At 51.8% G+C, this 19858-nt stretch overlaps 2 protein-coding genes and 1 long non-coding RNA gene across 5 annotated transcripts; 1 reads left to right on the top strand and 2 right to left on the bottom strand.

The window, feature by feature from the left end:
• Positions 1-4544: 4544 nt before the first annotated feature.
• Positions 4545-8747, bottom strand: LOC121485170. Its single transcript, XR_005986225.1, has 3 exons — positions 8609-8747; positions 5113-5394; positions 4545-4714 (listed from the first exon to the last, which is right to left on the bottom strand). It is a non-coding gene; the product is annotated as an uncharacterized LOC121485170 (long non-coding RNA).
• Positions 7701-17175, top strand: CAPNS1 (calpain small subunit 1). Of its 3 annotated transcripts, none has more exons than XM_041745247.1 (11): positions 7701-7853; positions 8757-8974; positions 9836-9869; positions 10155-10244; positions 10400-10457; positions 10556-10620; positions 13360-13428; positions 13520-13598; positions 13740-13856; positions 16385-16443; positions 16620-17175. In XM_041745247.1, exons 2-11 carry the CDS (start codon positions 8775-8777, stop codon positions 16644-16646), a joined length of 798 nt encoding a protein of 265 aa, XP_041601181.1. In that variant the 5' UTR covers positions 7701-7853; positions 8757-8774; the 3' UTR covers positions 16647-17175. The 3 variants fall into 3 exon arrangements, with proteins under 3 accessions (XP_041601181.1, XP_041601183.1, XP_041601182.1); XM_041745249.1 differs by having other exon boundaries at positions 7761-7886; XM_041745248.1 differs by lacking the exon at positions 7701-7853 and adding an exon at positions 7921-8073.
• Positions 17176-17864: 689 nt separating this feature from the next.
• Positions 17865-19539, bottom strand: LOC121485169 (cytochrome c oxidase subunit 7A1, mitochondrial). Its single transcript, XM_041745250.1, has 4 exons — positions 19424-19539; positions 18631-18717; positions 18416-18500; positions 17865-17983 (listed from the first exon to the last, which is right to left on the bottom strand). Exons 1-4 carry the CDS (start codon positions 19436-19438, stop codon positions 17928-17930), a joined length of 243 nt encoding a protein of 80 aa, XP_041601184.1. The 5' UTR covers positions 19439-19539; the 3' UTR covers positions 17865-17927.
• Between the last annotated feature and the right edge of the window lie 319 nt (positions 19540-19858).

Here is a 19858-nt window from a genome sequence, read left to right as displayed (position 1 = left end):
CTTTTTTCAAAATATTTTTTTAACACCAATCTGGACCACTTTCTCTATTGTGTCTTGTAAGTCATCTTAAAGCTCCTGACCTCCCCTATAAATTCCTCTGAACATCGGATCTGTCAAGTGCTTACCGATATCCACAAACTTGAAGCGACTCATGTCTGCCTCTTGGGCCCCACCCCCGGGAAACAGTTTCGGTGAGCAATTAGCCGATCTCTGCCCTATATTTTGGGACATGCTATTATCTGAAAATAGAGATGGGTTATGTTTGTTTGCCTGTCTCCCTTTGGATTATGACTGTTACATCCCCATCACTGGTCCAGGGGTCTGGATATAGAAGCACTCAATAAATAAGTGTTGAATAAGTGAATGAAACATTTTCAGGTGATGGAATATTCTGGACACACCAAAAATTATATTTTTAGGGACATGGGAATTGTTCAGGGCATGTTGAATAGGCACTGAGGGTTAAGTGGTATTTAATATAACCCCTGTAACAGAACTCAACATGGCAGCAATTTAAATAAAATTGTTCTTTCTTCCCTGTAAGTGGTCCAGGGCTGGTAACAAAACTTCTTAGTATCAGACACACTTTGACTTATGGCCCTGCCATGCCTAGGGGTGTGCCCTGGCCCATGTGGTCCAAGGTGGTTCCCACCACGTCTAAGTGCCAGGGAGCGAGAAGGAGAAAGAGGAAATGAAGACTCACTCCGCTGCTTCTTCAGAGCATAACTGAGAAATGAAATCCTAGCTTTAGTGTTTAATTTCTTCTGCCTTATGAAGTGTGAGAGTCATCTCTTTGGTTACTTTCCAGGGCAAAGAGCTGATGCCTAACAGTGAAGTCAGGTCACAGGTGAGCAGTTGAAGGGACTATAGCTGCTTGTCCCAGGTTCATACAAGTTGTTTGCAAGTTGATGGGCGGGATGCAAATTGCATATACAAATTTTATATATTATCAGAAATCTAAAAAATCAAGCAGGAAATATAACTAAATAAAGGTTGCCTTTGAAAAGCGGGTGAATTTTTCCTTTTACATTTTCTCTTGCTTATTTTATATATTTTCTACGATGAGCAGGCATTACCAGGTATTTTAAATATTTTAAATTATGAAATATAGCACACCTACAGAAATGGAAAATAAGGATGCACAGTGTACAGGATCATTATAAAATGAACACGCAGGCCTCAGGGTGATCAGGTTGGGATAGGGGAACCCAGAAGCCTGTGAGATGCCAGAGAAGTTACCTGATTTAGCTGGAGCAGGAGGTGGGAGGGAATCACCAAGGAGAGCTTTGTGGTTTGGAAGGATGAGGAAGTTTTGTTGTGGGATCATGAAAGCACATACTCTACTGACAGATTCTGTTCTGATGAGGAAGTCTGAATTATATCAATAATCCCCCAGAGGATGATGACGAAGATAACTAAGAATTACTGACCATGTATCCCACGTTGAGCCTTGGGCTGGATAATGCTGGGGACACAGTGGTCCCTGAGATAGCCCTGCCCACCACCTAAGTCCCCCAATCCAGTCCAGGAGATATTAATTTGTTATGCTGTCCTGGGGAAGAAGTTTTGGGAGTCCTAAGAGTATATAAGAGGGCAACCTGCCCTAGTCTGTAATAGGGGAGGTCAATAAAGACTACTTTGATGAGGTGCAATCACCAAATCACCTCCAAAGCAAAAGAGTAGGAGAAATGTTCCTGCAGAGACACAACCTATGCAAGAACCTGGCAGCAGGGAGCCTGGGAAGAGGACTTGGGATAGAATGATGGTTACTTTTTTCCATCTAGTTGACTGGGATACAGAGTGCCTCTGAATTTGGCTAAATGTTATTTCTAGGTGTGTCTGTGAGGGTGTTTCCAAGCAAGATTATCATCTGGACCGGTAGACTGACTACGGCTGACTGCCCTCCCCAGTGCAGGAGGCATCATGCAAATCTCTGAGGGCCTGAACAGAACAGAGTCTGAGGAGGGGATAAGTTGAATTCTCCCTGACTGTGATGCTGGAACATTGGTCTTCTGCACTCAGACTGGGACTTATATCATTGGTTCCCCTGGTTCTTGGATCTTCAGACTTGGACCAGGACTCAAACCACTGGCTTTCCTAGGCCTCCAGCTTGCAGACAGCAGAACGTGGGACTTCTCAAACTCCATGATGTGCCAATTCCTTATGATAAATCTCTTTCTCATACTCTGTATATTCTATTGGTTCTGTTTCTCTGGAGGACCCTGACCAATACACCATTAAAGAAAGGGCAGGGTACTTGGGTGGCTAAATTGGCCTTCAGCTTAGATCATGATTCCGGGGTCCTGGGATTGAGTCCTGCATCCAGCTTCTGCTCTGCAGGGAGCCTGTTTCTCCCCCTACCCGTGTCTCTGCCTCTCTCTCATGAATAAATAAATAAAATCTTTAAAAAGAGAAAGGGCTGTGGAGGGACATTCATCTGGATTAGTTATCACATAATCATTTGGCATCAAATAAGATATAGATTTAGACCAGGTTATGCCATCCCCTCAGGCAAGTGACACCATCTCCCTGAACCTCCACCCCGTGTTAGTTCCTTTAGGAGAGAGTGAGTTGTGAGTGGCTTTGCAATACCTGCCAGTAAAGCAGTTACCTCAGCTTGTTCATCAAGACCTCAGGAGGCATCAAGCCCAGTTAGTTATGACTATTGTCAACTTATTAATTGATGGCATTGTAACATGAACATTGTTAAAGCAACAAATTGTGAGAATTAGAAGCATGAGCTACAGAGACAGCCTTCTTGAGTTCAAATCTTTTTTTTTTTTTTTTTTAAATAGGCAGGCTTTACAGGTGCACCTGGGTGGCTCAGTCGGCAAGTGTCTGCCTTCAGCTCAGATCATGATCTCAGGGTCCTGGGATGAGCCCCATATCATCGGTCTCCCTGTTCAGGAAATCTGCTTCCTCCCTCCTGCCCCTCCCTCCCCATGCTTCTGTGCAAGCTCTCTCTCTCTCTCTTTTAAATAAAAAATGAAATCTTTTTAAAAAATCTTTTAAAAAATAGGCTTTATGGGCACCCGGGGTGGCTCAGTGGTTTAGCGCCGCCTTCAGCCCAGGGCCTGATCCTGGAGACCCAGGATTGAGTTCCAGGTAAGGCTCCCTGCGTGGAACTTGCTTCTCCCTCTGCCTGTGTCTCTGCCCCACCCCCTCTGTGTCTCTCATTAATAAATAAATAAAATATTTTAAAAAATAGGCTTTATGCCCAATGTGGGCCTCAAACTCACAACCCCGAGATCAAGAGTTACATTCTCTACCAACTGAGCCAGCCAGGCACCACACTGAGTATCAATTTTGATTCTGGTACTTACCAACTGTGTGATCTTGGACAAGTAACCCCATCTCTTTTCTCATGGTATAATAGTAACAACTTCTATCTGCATCAATTAGAATAGGCTAGGTTATGTTGTGATAACAAATGAGCCCTAGACCTTAGCAGACTAACTCATCAATTTTTATTTCTTGCTTATAGAAACAGTCAGATTTCCTCCATGCCATGGCTCAGTGAGCCAGTTAGCTTCCTTTATTTGGCACCTCTGTGCTTGTCAGGCTCCTAATGTTGCCTAGGCAGGTGATGAGAGCATAGAGCATCCTTCACGGGCCTTTATTTTTATTTTTATTTTATATTTTTTAAAGATTTTATTTACTTATTCATGAGAGACACAGGCACAGGCAGAAGCAGGCTCCATGCAGGGAGCCCGACGTGGGACCCGATCCCGGGTCTCCAGGATCACACCCCGGGCCAAAGGCGGTGCTAAACTGCTGAGCCACCAGGGCTGCCCTATTTTTAATTTTTTAAAAAGATTTTTATTTATTTATTTGACAGAGAGAAAGAGAAAGAGAGCACAAGCAGGGGGAGCAGCAAGCAGGAGAGGAGAAGCAGCCTCACTGCTGAGCAGAGAGCCCGATGTGGTGGGACCCTGAGATCATGACCTTAGCCAAAGGCAGACATTTAACCAACTGAGCCAGCCAGGTGCCACCTGCACTGGCTTTTAAATTCTACATTTATTTTATTTTATTTTATTTTATTTTTTTTTTTTAATTTTTTTTTAACTTTTATTTATTTATGATAGTCACAGAGAGACAGAGAGAGAGGCAGAGGGAGAAACAGGCTCCATGCACCAGGAGCCTGATGTGGGATTCGATCCTGGGTCTCCAGGATCGCGCCCTGGGCCAAAGGCAAGCGCCAAACCACTGCACCACCCAGGGATCCCCTAAATTCTACATTTAAAAGTGACACTCCCACGAGACCTGGCTGGCTTAATCTGTAGAGCGTACAACTCTTGATCTCTGGGTCATGACTATAAGCTTCACATTGGGCATAAACATTACATAAGGGGCACCTGGCTGGCTCAGTTGGTGGAGCATGCAACTCTTGATCTTGGGATTGTAAATTCAAGCCCCACACTGGGTATAGAGATTACTTAAAAATAAAATCTTTAAATAAATAAATAAATAAATAAATAAATAAACAAACAAAGAAAAAACAAACAAATAAATAAGACACTCCCGATATTTCCATTACATTTTATTGGCCAACACAAGTCATAACCATGTCTGAATTCAAAGGAATCTGGAAGTTGGTGGAGGACTTCAGTATGCTTGCTGTACTATCTCTCCTAAGGTGTGCTAGGCACTGTTCTAGGAACTCAGTACGCAGCGGTGAACAAGACGGACAGCAATCCTTTGAGCAGCTAATATTCTAGTGGGGGAGAAAGATAAGGAACTGGATAAATGAGTAAACGATACACCATGTTAGCAGGTGATAAATGATAAAGGCAGCATGCGGGTGCAACGGGGAGTGTGGGGGTGAAATCAAAGATCTGAAAGGATCTTCCTGAGACCACTAGATGCGCAGACTTGAGGCACTAAGGTGTGGCCAGAGAGGGCCTTGGTAATGGGGTTGCAGCCCTCAAGGGCACCAGGAGATGGGCTCTTTGGATATTGCTGCACTTGCAGGGCCTCCAAGGGGGCTGGGAACATCCAGGTTGAGGTGCCAGTAGTGCTTCTTCTCACTTTCTTAAGGAGGAGGAGGTGAGGTCAGAGAGGTGACAGTACAGATCGCTAGCATGGGTGACCATGGTGAGGACTGACTCTTACCAGGAGAGAAGTGTGGCTAGGGGAGGGCCCAGACCTGACTCAGGATATCACAGGCTCCCTCTGGCTGTGGATGGGGAGCAGACTGTGAGGGCGGGCAGGGAGCACAGAGCCCACGGAGGAGCTGCTGTGGGGTCAGGTCAGGGAGGATGGAAACTGTCCCGGGCTGGGGCAGTGTTGGTGGAGTCAACATTTCCTGACAGGTTGGCACGGGTGTGGAAGAGAGGTCAGGATGATCCTGGGCTGTGCAGTCTCAGTCACTGGAAGGACAGAGGTGCCATCAACCTAGATGGGGAAAGGGGGGAGGGAGCAGGTTTGGGAGAAGTTAGAAGCTCAGTTTAGGATGTGTGAAGTTTGAGACACTTCTAAGCCCCTACGGAGAAGGTGAATAGAATGCAGTTTGTAGGAGCCTGGAGGTGTCTGGGCTGAAGACAGAAATTTGGATCTTAGTAGCCTAGAGATGGACTGTACACCCCGCATGTTGGGGGAGATCCTCTATGGCATGAGCGGATACAGAGGAGGACCAAGGCCTGACACCTGGAGCCGGCTGGGTTAAAAGGACAGGGAGACTGATCTAGATGCCAGTGAGTGGCAGCGTGTTAGGAGAGAGTGTAAGTTAGAGGCCAGCAACTGCAAGCCTCACCCAGTCTCAGGTCGGGGTGGAGACAGGGGGTGCTTCCTAGAAGAGGTGAGTCCTGAGCGACCTGAGTCAGGTAAAAAAGGCGGGAGTGTTTCAGGTTGAGGGCATGGCCCATGCAAGGGCCTGGCAGGGAGCCCTGGAGAGGGCAGGCAGTGGAAGCTTTCCAGAGTGGTAGGGAAGGGTGTGGTAAGAAGGGAATTTGGATTAGTCGTCACCAAGTTTTGACTTCAGCCAGGCCCAGATTCCTACCTGGTTCTGCCATCCTCTGTGACCTTAGGCAAGTGACCCACCTGGCCTCCATTTTTCTCTCCTGTAAATTCCTGCCTCATAGGCAAGGCTTGTGTAGCAATTCCCTGGCCTGGCTGCTACTGCAGTTTTGTCTGATGTGATCTTGTTATTTAGGCTATTATCATACTAATTATATTATTTTAAGTTTATCCCTTTTAGTAATCCCTATACCCAATGCAGGACTTGAACTCATGACCCCGAGGTCAAGAGTTTCACGCTCTTCCAACTCAGCTAGTCAGGAGCGCCAATATTAATCATATTGGGCAGCCCGGGTGGCTCAGCGGTGTAGCACCGCCTTTGGCCCAGGGTGTGATCCTGGAGACCCGGGATCGAGTCCCACGTCTGGCTCCCTGTACGGAGCCTGCTTCTCCCTCTTCCTGTGTCTCTGCCTCTCTCTTTCTCCTCTCTGTGTATTCTCATGAATAAATAAATAAAATCTTAAGAAAAATTAATCATATTATTGAAGTCAGTGCATTAGGGTAGTGGTTAAGGTTACAGGCTAGGGAGTTTACCCTCAGTCAGTTTACTTGTAAAATGGAAATACTGCGTACATCCACGCCATAGGGCTGCTACAAGGGCATGTGAGGTTATATGTAAAGTGCTCAGGAGAGTGCCTGGCCCTTATTTTTATCAGTATCACCTAAGGGTAGGTCAGTCAACCACCTGAGGAATCCAGGTGGGCTACAGGAGGAGGGAACAGCAGCATGGGTGCAGGCACACACACAATGTTTCCTTTTTACTAACCTTATTTACCACTCAATTCTGAGGGGGAATGGGAACCTTTGTTTCTCATTTTACAGATGAATAAATCCTTGCTAAAACGAAATGAAACAAAACAAAACAGCCTTGCTCAGAGCCCAAGGATCCCAGTTATTAAATGTCAGAGCCAGGGTTCAGACTCAAGCTAAGTCAGCCTCCAGGGGAGAGTCGAAGGGGGCCAGACTTTCCAGAAGGCCTGGGAGCCAGATTAGCTCCCTCTGAGGAGCCCTGAAGTTTGGAGGCCGGAGGTCCCCAGAGGGCTTCCGCTGCCGCCCTTGGCCCTGCCAGCTTCTGCATTCCCCACCCCCTACTTCTCCGCCCGATCTTGGGGACATCTAGCTTCAGAAACCAGGCAAGAGAGACTGTTCGGGAGCCCAGGCCCCTCTTTAGAGATGAGGAGGAGGCGACGCTTGGCGCCGCTGACTCGGGGTAAAAGGATGCGGGGGGAGGAGGCACAGGCAACTTCTGTAGGCGGCGAAGTCCTTCCTGCAGTCTGACCGCCACCTGGTTGCTGCAGGGCCCCGGGAAAGCTAGTCCAGCCTTAGCGCCTTGCCCCAAATGCGGGCGCCGGTCCCCGGGCTGTGGGCCGAGCATCCGGGTCTCCAAATGCTTTGGGGCGACAGGACTAGGATCCGGGCCGCGGGCCCGAAGTCCCCTTCCCAGCGGACCGAAAACGGCACCGCGGGGCGCACGGGGGCTGGCTGTGGGGCCAGAATTCACACTGCAACACTAGAGGGGGATCCCGGGCACGGCGACCGCACTCCCTCAAGGACCGGGAAGACCTCGGATCTCGGAGCGCAGGGCGGGGTCCGCCCCCACAGCTCAGGAAACGAGCGGGGCGGAGCCGCGGCGGCCGCTCGGGGTCACGGGAGGCGGGCCCGGCGCGCGCAGGCGCAGCTCAGGCCGGCTCTAGGACCGCGCGGAGGCCGGTCGGGCCGCCCGCAGAGCCCAGCCCCGCCCGCAGCCTGAGTCACCCGCCCCGCCCTGCGGAGCCGGACGCGGCCGGAGGCCCGGGAGCAGCGCGGACGAACGGATCCACGGACGAGTGAGCGAGGCGGTGAGCGCCCGATCTGGATTAGCCCTGTACTCCGTAAGCCCGGTCCTTGCGGCCCCCATATCCAACACCCTTAAGCCCTGGTCTCAGGGGTCCCCCCCAGACCCACGATCTCAGATCGGAAGCCCCAGTTCTGTCCGGCACCAGGTTATCCCCCCCCCGCCCCGGGGACTCTTCCACCCTCTGCCTCAGGATCTAAAGTTCGAGCCCGTGGATTTGAGAGGTACTCCTACAAATTCTGCCCAGGGTAGGGTCCCAGAACCACGATCCTTAGATCCGTTCTCCCAATTCTAATGGGAACCCCGTTATCCCAGGCCCCGGGATTCACACCCACAATCTTAGACCCGAGCCCGCAGAATCAGCGGCGACATTGTAACCCGCTGCTGGGAGTATGGAAACCCTCAAGCTCACATTTCTGGGTTTCCTGAACCCTGCCCCAGAGCCTTCCAAGTGGAGAATCTCTGATCGGCGCCCCTGACCCGCCCAAGACCCCGAAACCCAGCTCTGGGGCTCCATCTGATTCGAGTACCTAGACATGTCAAAGATGCCTTGCACCAGCTTGGGGCCCCCATCTGGAGAACCCCCCAGACCGGGACCCTTACCCTTAATGATGCCTACGCACAGACTCAGTCCAGGGGCCCTCAAGCCAGAAGGAGATCCTGTGGACCCAGAGGGGATTTCAAACCCGATCTTCAGTCCCTGTCCCACCACCCGAAAACTACCCTCCTCCAGAACCCCAGACCCCATCCCAAACGCACCCTCAAGCCCGAGCCGGAGCATAAGTCCCTGCCCGGAGGCCTCATGTTACTCCCCGAGTCCGGCTGCCAGAAATGCGTATTTTTGTGTGGAAGGAGCGGGCTCAGTGGCGATGCGGCCCCTTGACCCCCCCTTTCCCCCCCCCCTCAGGAATTTTAAATCGCAGCCATGTTCCTGGTTAACTCGTTCTTGAAAGGAGGCGGCGGCGGCGGGGGAGGCGGGGGCCTGGGCGGGGGCCTGGGGAATGTGATCGGAGGCCTCATCAGCGGAGCCGGCGGCGGCGGCGGCGGCGGCGGCGGCGGCGGCGGCGGCGGCGGCGGGGGCGGAACTGCCATGCGCATCCTGGGCGGGGTCATTAGTGCCATCAGGTAAGGCGAGGCCTGAGGGGCGGGGCCCGGCGGAGGAGCATGTCCCGCCTGAGCACTTGGAGGTAACCTGGAGCCTGACCTGCCGTCTTACGAGGCTGGGCCGCCGCCTCGAGGGCGCGGGCCGTAGCGGGGCCGCTGGCAGTTCAGGAGGCGGCGCTTGTCGTGGGCGGAGTCTGGCCGTTGAGGGGCGACCTGACGGGCGCTGCTCGGGGAGGTGGGGCTTAGCGGGGGGCGCGGCCTGCCCCCGGCGGCCGGGAGGCGGACGTTAGGGGGGCGGAGCCGCCGAGCCCGGCCGTCTCTTCCCCGGGGCCAGGCCTGCCTTGTGGGCGCGGCGTGGCCGTGGTCTCGGGTCAGTGAGGCGCTGGACCCCGCAGAGGCCGAGGCCTAATGGGATGCGGGAGATGATCCCGAAGGAGGTGGATCTGGCTAGAAATACGACCTGGTGGAGGTGGAGCGGGCTGTCACCAGGGGCCTCGTTAACCGTGGCCCCCTCGAAGGGGTGGGGACTCCTGGAGCTGGTGGGATGTTGGGAAGACACGGGTGTTCAGGAAGCACAGGACGGAGCAGGTTCCTAGACAGAAGGGGCCTGAGGAGGATGGAGCCCCAGGAAGCTGGGTCAGAGCTTCTATGAAGTGATCTGTTGAGGAATCTGTCCTTGGGCAGGTGTGCCCTGGCCGGGGTGAGGCCTACCGTAGGGGCGGGCCTCTGAGTTTCCTGCCAGGTGCCACCAGGGCAGCAAAGGGGGACAGTTAAGGCGAGCGGAAGGAGCCGGTGGGGAGGGTGGTGGGCTGGAGTTTGAGGGGTTGGGCACGGTCTTTGGAGGCTCCGCACACTGGCGCTAACTCCCTACTCTCCCCTCAGTGAGGCAGCTGCACAGTACAACCCAGAGCCTCCGGTAAGCCACCCTCTATAATCCGAGACCCTGCTTCTCGCTCCCAGGCTTTTTTCAGCACCCATCATTGTCCCTTTGTCCCCCTTATGAAATTCCACTCATTAAATCTCTCCCTTGCCAAGGTCCCCAAACTTAGGGTCTTAGCTAGAGCCACTCCCAGCTTTCTGACCATCTCTCATTTCTTTGATCACCCAGCCACTCAGCACAGTCCGACTTTCCCACCAAGGGCTGTCCTGACCCGGGCACCCCTCCACCAACCACTTGCTCTGAGATCTTTTCCCTCTGCAGCCTCCACGCACCCATTACTCCAACATTGAAGCCAATGAGAGCGAGGAGGTCCGGCAGTTCCGGAGGCTCTTTGCTCAGCTGGCTGGAGATGTAAGTAACCCTGGGCCCCTATCTTTGTCCTAAGTCTTCCACATCTTCCTTTGGGCTGCCCTTGCACACACCCCCAAAAATGGCAATCCCCAAAGAATCCCCATTCCCCTTCATGACATTCTTCCCTTTTAACCATCCCTGACTTTTCCCCACAGGACATGGAAGTCAGTGCCACAGAACTTATGAACATTCTCAACAAGGTCGTAACCAGACGTGAGTTGTTGGGCTCAACACATAGGACAGGTTTTGAGTCATGGGTTGCTGGGGTAGCTGTGACCTCTGGCTTCTGACTTTCAATCTGTCCCCCACAGACCCTGATCTGAAAACTGATGGTTTTGGCATTGACACATGTCGCAGCATGGTGGCCGTGATGGATGTATCCTTGGGGGCAATCTGACTGAAGCCTTGGGTGAAGGAGTTTTGTGAGAGCACGGTTGGGACAGCCAGGGTGTAGCTTTCATACAAATGTGGACATACGTATATCAGAACACACACTCACTACCACACACCCAGACGTGTGGCGATAAATAGTAACCTCAGCTATCACAGCTGGCATTTCACAGCTGTCCTGTTAAATAGGCAGAATTGTTTTAGTCCATTTTTTAGGTCAAGAAACTGAGACTCAGAGAGAGGCAATCATTTGTCTGAAGGTTACTCTTTACAAAGTAAGTGGCAGGGTAGGAATTTGGACTCAGGTCTTTTAGGCTCAAGAACCCAAGCTCATTTTTCTTTTCTTCTTTTTCTTTTCTTTTCTTTTCTTTTCTTTTCTTTTCTTTTCTTTTCTTTTCTTTTCTTTTCTTTCTTTCTTTCTTTCTTTCTTTCTTTCTTTCTTTTTCCTCTTTCTATCCTTCCTTCCTTCCTTCCTTCTTTCTTTTCTTTTCTTTTCTTTTCTTTTTTTTTCTTTTCTTTCTTTTTTTTTTTTTTTTTTTATTTTTATTTATGATAGTCACAGAGAGAGAGAGAGAGGCAGAGACACAGGCGGAGGGAGAAGCAGGCTCCCATGCACCGGGAGCCTGATGTGGGATTCAATCCCCGGTCTCCAGGATCACGCCCTGGGCCAAAGGCAGGCGCCAAACCGCTGCGCCACCCAGGGATCCCTCTTTCTTTTTCTAAATAAGTACTACACCCAACGTGGGGCTTGAACTCCCCAATCAGACATCAAGTGTCACACACTATACTGACTGAGCCAGCCAGGTGCCCCAAGAACCGAAGCTTATAACTGCTATAGGTATGCCTATAACATGCACATATATGCAAGGGCACGCAGTATAGGTGAAGATATGTGAAGGCATGTTCACAGGAACACACATGCATGTTTGCACATGGGCCAATCATTAGTTGATCTTGGATACATGCATGCTCAGCACATAGGGGAAATGTAGACACCCATATATTGTCATGTGATCACATACATATGTAGCACAGAGTTCTACATGCTTGGCTGTGCTGTTTAGTGACGTTATGGAGCCTCTCTGTGCCTTAATTTGCCAGTCTATAAAATGAAGTGAATGATAATAGTGAAACTGAATTGGAGCTACATGCAAAAGGTTTATTTAGGACAATGCATAGCCATAGCACATCGTAAGTGGTTGTACACGTTAGCTGCTACTATGATCATAGGTAGATTTCCATCTTTGAATTGGTTTCTTTCTCTGACTGGGGAATAATACTGGTGAGGCTGGTGTCTTAAGGACTTAGTGAGAAAAGTGACGTTCCTGCGAAGCTTAGCACTACTTGGCACGTACTAGGTAATTTGATAAGTCTTGGCCATCATTGTTTTTGAGAGTTTATCAAATATTAGCCCCTGAGCTAAGGGCTTTATCTCATTCTGCTTGTATCACAAACCCAGCAGTTCTTTTTTTTTTTTAAGATTTTATTTATTTATTCATGAGAGACACACAGAGAGAGGCAGAGACAGGCAGAAGGAGAAACAGGCTCCATGCAGGGAGCCCATTGCGGGACTTGATCCTGGGACTTCAGGATCACGCCCTGGGCTGAAGGCAGACACTCAATTGCTGACCCACTGAGGTGTCCCATCCAGCAGGTCTTTACTATCATCACCTTATTTCCTTAGGGTTCCAGGATACCCTTGTTTTTCCCATGTGCTGACCTTCATGAAATTAGACTGCTGGTAAGAATTTTATAGAGGCGCCTGGGTGGCTCTGTGGTTGAGCGTCTTCCTTTGGCTCGGATTATGATCCCAGGGTCCTGGGATCAAGTCCCACATCGGGTTCCCTGCAGGGAGCCTGCTTCTCCCTCTGTCTATGTCTCTGCCTCTGTGTGTCTCTCATGAATGAAATCTTAAAATATATATATATATATATATATTTTTTTAAGATTTTGTTTTTTTTATTTATTCATGACATTGAGAGAGAGAGAGACAGGCAGAGGGAGAAGCAGACTCTGTGCAGGGAGCCTGATGTGGGACTCGATCCCCAGTCTCCAGGATCACACCCTGGGCTGAAGGTGGTGTTAAACTGCTGGGCCACCAGGGCTGCCCCCCCCAAAAAAGAATTTTATAAATGAGTTAGTTATTATTTTTAGGTGAGGAATTTATAGTTTAGAGAAGTTCAATATAATTCCCCATGGTTATGCTTATCGATTGATTTTTAATTATATTTTACTAAAAAATATTTAGGGGGATCCCTGGGTGGCTCGGCGGTTTGACGCCTGCCTTTGGCCCAGGGTGCGATCCTGGAGTCCCGGGATCTAATCCCGCGTCGGGCTCCCAGCATGGAGCCTGCTTCTCCCTCCTCCTGTGTGTTTGCCTCTCTCTCTCTCTATCATAATAAATAAATAAATCTTTAAAAAAAAATATTTAGTAATCTTTACACCCAATGTGGGGGTCAAACTCATGACCCTGAGATCAAGAGTCATGGGCTCTTCCAACTGAGCCAGCCAGGAACCCCCAAAATAAAATCTTAAAAAAAAAAAAAAAAAGAAATATGAACTAAACTATGTGTGGATAAAAAGAAAAGTCAAACCATATCCAAGATGACGTGACAGCTGGGATAGGAGCTGGGGTTTTAGCCCAGGTTCCCCTGCCTGGTCATTTTGCATACAGTGGATGTGTCTGGGTACAGCCGTCACACTATTCTTAACACACTTGCACCAGAGTGACACCACAGGCAAGCTGGGCTTCCAGGAATTCAAGTATCTGTGGAACAACATCAAAAAGTGGCAGGTACGTGGTGACCTCAAAGTCCTAGCACCAAGACCCTCAGGCGGTGCCCCATGAAGTTCAGTTTAATCCTTACCTGTCTGTCCCCATGCAGGCTATATACAAACAATTTGACGTTGACCGTTCAGGCACCATCTGCAGCAGTGAACTCCCGGGGGCCTTTGAGGCAGCAGGTACGGCTGGCAGGGAGGTGGCCTGACTGGGGGTGGGATTGGTACGGCGGTCCCCAGTGAGCTGGTCTGAGCCTAAATCTTAGGGGTGGGAGCGGGTTGGGCCTTGTGGCCTCCACACCTGAGACATGAAACCATTCTCAGGGTTCCACCTGAATGAACATCTCTACAACATGATCATCCGACGCTACTCGGATGAAGGAGGGAACATGGATTTTGACAACTTCATCAGCTGCCTGGTCAGGCTGGATGCCATGTTCCGTGAGTGATACCCCAGCTCTCTTCCCAGGTGGGGGTTTGCTCCACCTCCTTTGGCCAGAGTCTCCTTCGAGACTGATCCTGAGGCAAGCAACGCCAGGGACCACAGCAGCCCCAGCCCCTGCCCTCACATCACTCACGATCTAGCAGAGAAGAGGCAAATCTCCAGGCAGTGACAGCCCCGAACGGTTATAGTTGGGGCAGGGGAAGTGCAGGGCAGTGATCAGGCCTGGGAGGAGCAGTGGGTGTAGATTTGTGACTGGGGAAGCTCAGGGGGCTATTTGAACCTAGGAGGCACCTGATGCAGACTAAGGGGTCAAGGAGGGCTTCCTGGAGGAGGACATGTGTGAACTGAGGCCTGAGGGATGAGAGAAGTGACCCCAGGGAGAGAGTGGAGATGAGTGTTGCTGTGGGAACAGCCTGTGCCAAGGGAAAGAGAAGGTGGTGCTTTTGGTGTTTGTTGAACTCAGTTCTGAACGCTGGAGGGGCCTGGGGTACAGAGCCATAAGACTGGAGGAGTCAGTAGGGGCTGGATTGCGAGGGCTCTTGTGGATACAAATGCATTCAATCCTTAAGACCACCCTGAGAAAGTGGGAATTATTGTCGCCATTTTCTGGGGGAGGAAACTAGGGTTCAAGGAGGCAACACTGCTTGTTCACAGCCACTCAGGCAGGAAGTTGCAAAGTCAGAATTTGAACTCGGATCTGAGAGAACTGTGGGAAAAGAAGCAGGAGCAATGGGCACGGTCAGGCCACGCACGGCTGTGAGTGTCATGTTCAGGGGTGCTCAGACATTTATTGGGAGCAGTGGAGAGCCATAGCAGGTTCTAGTCAGAGAAAGGTCAGGGTCAGTTTTGGCTGAGGAAGAGCCCAGGGAGGGCAAAGCATTAAAACCATGGGTAGAAAAAATAAATAAATAAAACCATGGGTAGAGAAAAAGGGGCAGGTATGTCAGGGATGTGAAGAGAAGTCACTTATGAGAAGGTCTAAGAAATGGCCATTGGATTTACCACCAAGAGGGCCAGTAGGAACTGCAGTAAGGAGCGTCTGGGACACCATGTATGTGGACACCCGAGGGTGGTAAGCAAGAGAGGGAGCAAAGACAGTGTAGGCCCAGGTTTGGCTGTGGGTGGGGAATACAGAGTCGGGTTTCAGGACGTGAGTGGGGACTACACCGGACAGTAGGAGCAGGAAGTGGAGCCTTCAGAGCCTCCTCCCAGTAGCCAGTTGAGGCTGGAAGTGGATGGCTAGGTCCTCAGAGGTCTGTAGGAGGCTGGGGCTTGGGCAGAGGTGGGGTACATACAGGTCAGTATATGGAGGCCACTATCGAGGGGCTCACAGCCTGCCTTTCAATCCTCATGTCCCTGGACCACATCACTTCAGTTCTTCACATCACTTCACTTCTCTGTACCTTGTTTTATTTATTTATTTATTTATTTATTTATTTATTTATTTATTTATTTATTTATTTATGCCTTGTTTTAAAATAACACTTATGGAGGGGACGCCTGGATGGCTCAGTGGTTGAGCATCTGCCCCTGGCTCAGGGCGTGATCCTAGAGTCCTGGGATTGAGTCCTGCATCAGGCTCCCTGCATGGAGCCTGCTTCTCTCTCTGCCTATGTCTCTGCCTCTCTCTCTATGTGTCTCATGAATAAATAAATAAAATCGTTTAAAAAAATAAAAAAATAAAAATAAAATAACACTTATCTCAGAATTAGATTACATGAGTTAATAATACATGGAATGCACTTTATACAGTGCTTGGCACAGAGTAAGAACTCAATAAAGTACTAGCCATTATTTTATTATTTTTTCATATTATTTGAAAAAAACTATTAAGTAAACTCTACATATAATGTAGGGCTTGAACTCATGACCCGGAGATCAAGAGCGGCATGCTCCAACTGAACAAGACCCGTGCCCCAAGTGCTAGTCATTATTATCATCGTTCCATATGTACATTTTTATCCTTTTTATTTTTATTTATTTATTAAAGGTTTTATTTATTTATTCATGGGAGACACACAGATAGAGGCAGAGACACAGGCAGAGGGAGAAGCAGGCTCCTCGCAGGGAGCCTGATGTGAGACTCGATCCCTGGACCCTGGGATCATACCCTGAGCCTAAGGCAGACACTCAACCACTGAGCCACCCAGGCGTCCCTATTTTTTTTCTTCAAGATTTTATTTTTATTTTTTTTAAAGATTTTATTTATTTATTCACGAGAGACACAGAGAGAGAGAGAGAGAGGCAGAGACACAGGCAGAGGGAGAAGCAGGCTCCATGCAGGGAGCCTGACGTGGGACTCGATCCCAGGTTTCCAGGATCATGTCGCCTGGCTGAAGGTGGCACCAAACCGCTGAGCCACCTGGGCTGCCCCAAGATTTTATTTTTAATCTCCACACCCAACATGGGGCTCAAACTCACAACCCTGAGATCAAGAGTCGCATTCTCTAGCAACTGAGCCAGCCAGATGCCGCTGCATGTTTTTATCCTAAAAGCCAAATCCCCCAACCCTTTTCTTCTCTAGGTGCCTTCAAATCTCTTGACAAGAATGGCACTGGACAAATTCAGGTGAACATCCAGGAGGTAAGAGCTCTCATTCTGAGATGTGGGTGCCCAGCAGGGGACACCCCCCCTCCCCTCAGCCTCATGTACCAACTGCTCCCTCCTCCTATTTCCCAACAACCCCTGGGGAAGGACGGAGAAAGGTGTCAGCTATTCCTTAGTTTCCTGCTCCTCACCCTGTGCCTTCCTCTCCCCAGTGGCTGCAGCTGACGATGTATTCCTGAATGGGAACCCCAGACCTGCCCCCTCATCGCCTCGCTATAGGAGTCACCTTGGATTCTTCTGTCTCTCCCAGGGCCGAGCCAGTCTGCAGTCTCGTCTTCATGGGTCCTACTGACCCACAGGTCTTTTGGTTCCCCCAGCCCTTAGCACTTGGCTTCTCAGCCAATAGCCAGGGCCCAACATGCCCCAACAAGCCATGCCCCGAGTTACCCCTGGCTCTGAGACACTCTAACACACCTTGTCCTGAGGGTCACCCCACCCTCGGCACACCCATCCCACAACTGCTCCATAACCCCTGTCATGCACCTGTGCCAAACCCGATAGTTATGTTGCTTCCACACCCCAAGGGCCCTTCTCTCAGTCTCGGGAAGATCACTCCAGTCCCTACACACTCTGGCACACTTGTTCACAGTTACCACCCTGGCAGCCAAACTCCAGGCCATAACAGGCCCGGGCGCCACCGTGCCTTTGTCTGTACTCTGCTCTCAGCCTGCCAGGCCCAGGAGGAAATAAAAGCTGCTCTCTCTAAAATCTGCCTCCTGTTCTGAGAGTTGAGGGGAGGCTCTGTCTCTGTCAGGGGCAGAGGGAAGTCGGGTCCTAGCGGCGGAGGTGGTTTACTCTGTATCCCCAGGCCTGGATCTGCATGTTTCCTAGTCCTTTTCTTGTCTTTGTCCTTTTTCCCACACTGGATTCTAGTTGAGCTGTACTCTTTTCTTGCTGAGCTCCCTGTGGAGGCTGAGACTGGGACCCAGAAGCCTGGACAGTCTCTGCTTCTGCTGCAAGATCCAGGCTCTTGGGAGATGTCAGTACCCCCCACCCTAGCTCTGTTCCCCAAGGCCATGCTTGCTCCCTCTTGGCTCTGTCCTCACTTGCCTCTGCCTCTGTTGTGTCATGGATCCTGTTCAGTATCTTCCTTCCTACTCTTCAGGCTCTGGAGGGAGAGGGGCTGCCATCCTAGAATAGAGCCCCCTCTGGAATTCCAGGATGTGATCCCAGATCCCCAGGCCCTAAGAGGCAGCCCAGGGGGACCGTAGGGGTCCCTAGCCCCTCAGGAGGGCTGAGAGGCAGCAATATCCTGGGAGTAGCTTTGTAGTTGTAGTAATCCTCTAGCACGAGGGGCTCAGGGCTGGGGCAGTGGGCTGTCCTGGTGTCACAATCCCTTGCTGGTGGGAGGATGGGCTTGCCAGGGGCAGGCAAACAAACGGAGGCCACAGCTGGGCTGGGTTCCCCAAAAAGCCAGCACATTTATTGATGCTTGTTCAGGTTCTCCAGGCTTCTTGGTCTCACTTCTTATGAGGGAAGGAGGCCCAGCCAAGGAAGTACAGGCTATAGACAGTGCCTAGGGAGGGAGGAAGGTGACACAGGGTGAGATCCTAATTGCCTCCCTGGACTCTATCTCAGCTTTTTAAAGCCCCTCTGCAGGCTCCTCAATCACCAGTCTGGATGGAAGCCCCAAGTCAGGCTCTAGCTCCCTTCCCAAACTGCACTTAAGGTGGAGAATCCCATAGTCTTGATCCAGACTAGGCTGCGGCTTTCTCCACAATTCCTGCCTGGGCCCCCCACTCCTGGGGCAGAAGCCCAAGCCCTACGTGTCCCCTCCATACATGCTAGCGCCAACTCCTGGACTGTCCCCAAACCTGGTCAGCTCGCAACCCAATCCCCTACCTGAGCCCCAGCCCAGCCACTAGCCCTCTCCGCAAACCTCAGCCTGGGAAGCAGCGCGAGCCGGCCTCCTCCCCCAGCAGCTCAGGCGGTGGCAGCCGGCACTCACCCCCAAGACACAACCCCATGGTCACTCGGTACAGGATGTTGTCCGTTCCCCCGCCCTTCAGGTGCACCGGGAGGTCATTGTCCGCCTGGGTGGTGGAGGCATCGGGTGAGAAAGGGGTACGGTGGACTGTACCCCGTCTGTCCCTACTGTGTGTGCTCCAGGACCAAGCCAGGGGTCTGGATTCTTCCCCTCGCCCCGCCCCCGGCTCCTCCTACCTGGAAGAGTTTCTGTTTCTCAGCCACTCGGTTCTGGAAGCGGTTCCGGGCAGTTGAGCTGAAAGAGCGAACCAGCGCCTGGGAGACCTGGCGGGGAGGGAGGGGATGGGTGTCGGAGACACCAGAAAGGGTGCCCCCAAGGGGTCTGGCTGCTGGAGGGGCGGGGTGAGGGGATGGGCTCTCTGAGGCCTGGACGTGGGGACGGCCCTTCCTGTGTCTCAGCGGCAAGATCCGAACTGCCGCTCCGAGGCAAGGCGGGGGTTCTGTCCAGAAAGGCCCAGAGAAAGGGGGCTCGCGCCGAGTCTGGCTTAGAGGTTTCCCGGTTGTTTAGAGGGTCTCGAAGAGGAGCCGACCCAGAAGGAGACTTGTTCTGCGGGTCCAAGCCCCGAGATTTTTATTTTTATTTATTTAATTTTTTTAAGGAGGGAAGCTTTCCTAGATTAACGGGAACGCTCCACCCTGGGTCCGTGCGCCTAGGGGGGTTGCTTAGTGCCGAGAAGTCCGGGGAGGGCAAGGGCGTTAGGTTCCCAGGGCCTAGTCCGGAGATGTCCACGGGGCCCTGGATGAAGGGCAGGAGCTCACACCGCGGCGCTGGGCCGTGTTAGGGGCCGCGGCTGTCTCGCAAGCCCCGGGGTTAGCAGCCGGGGTTGAGCGCCCCGTGCTGTTTAGGGGGGAGCCCGAACCCTGAAGGGGGCTCACGTTCCAAGGCCCCAGATCCGGATGTTTAGTGAGTCTCGCATCGGGGCGAGCGCTTCCAGGTTGGGTTCCCCGGCCGGCCCCTGGGGGCCCTCACCCGCAGGGCCCTCATCGTGCGTCCTCCTCCGGCGATGTCACCTCCCCTCTCAACCCAAGGACACACGGAGCCCTCCCCTCCCCGGGGATCCCAGGCCACGCCCTCGGCGCGCCGCGTGACAGCTTTGTCCCGGGGTCGTGGCGGGGGCGGGGCCGGGGGCGGGGCCGGGGGCGGGGGCGGGGCGGGAGGATTCCCGTTCCTGCGCCGGGCGCGCGGGGAGGACGCTCCAATCCCGCCCCCGCGCCTAAAGGCCCGAAGCATCCGCTCCTCGGAGTTTCTGCGGTCCAAGTGGGGAGGAGCACGGAACTAGGGAATGCAGTTTTGGTTTGTTTCTGCGGAGATACCCGTCCGGGGCAAGTGCAGTTCCTCTCCCTGGGTCTCAGATCTATCCCTACGGGAGACGGTATTGGAGAGGAGTGAGGGCGCAGATAACCG

The sequence above is a fragment of the Vulpes lagopus genome, chromosome 2 (genome assembly GCF_018345385.1).
Source record: "Vulpes lagopus strain Blue_001 chromosome 2, ASM1834538v1, whole genome shotgun sequence".
Taxonomy (NCBI): domain Eukaryota; kingdom Metazoa; phylum Chordata; class Mammalia; order Carnivora; family Canidae; genus Vulpes; species Vulpes lagopus.
Note: the sequence above shows the minus strand (reverse complement) of the source record. Positions and strands in the feature narration are given on the sequence as shown.

Bases quoted from the DNA above. Each gene is read 5' to 3' on its own strand.
- CAPNS1 (XM_041745247.1), top strand. From the start codon at position 8,775: ATGTTCCTGGTTAACTCGTTCTTGAAAGGAGGCGGCGGCGGCGGGGGA. The intron at 9,870-10,154 runs GTAAGCCACCCT...TTCCCTCTGCAG, and splicing joins AGTACAACCCAGAGCCTCCG to CCTCCACGCACCCATTACTC. The intron at 13,429-13,519 runs GTACGTGGTGAC...GTCCCCATGCAG, and splicing joins ACAACATCAAAAAGTGGCAG to GCTATATACAAACAATTTGA.
- LOC121485169 (XM_041745250.1), bottom strand. The intron at 18,501-18,630 runs GTAGGAGGAGCC...TCCACCACCCAG, and splicing joins AGAAACAGAAACTCTTCCAG to GCGGACAATGACCTCCCGGT. The intron at 17,984-18,415 runs GTGAGTGCCGGC...CTCCCTCCCTAG, and splicing joins CATGGGGTTGTGTCTTGGGG to GCACTGTCTATAGCCTGTAC.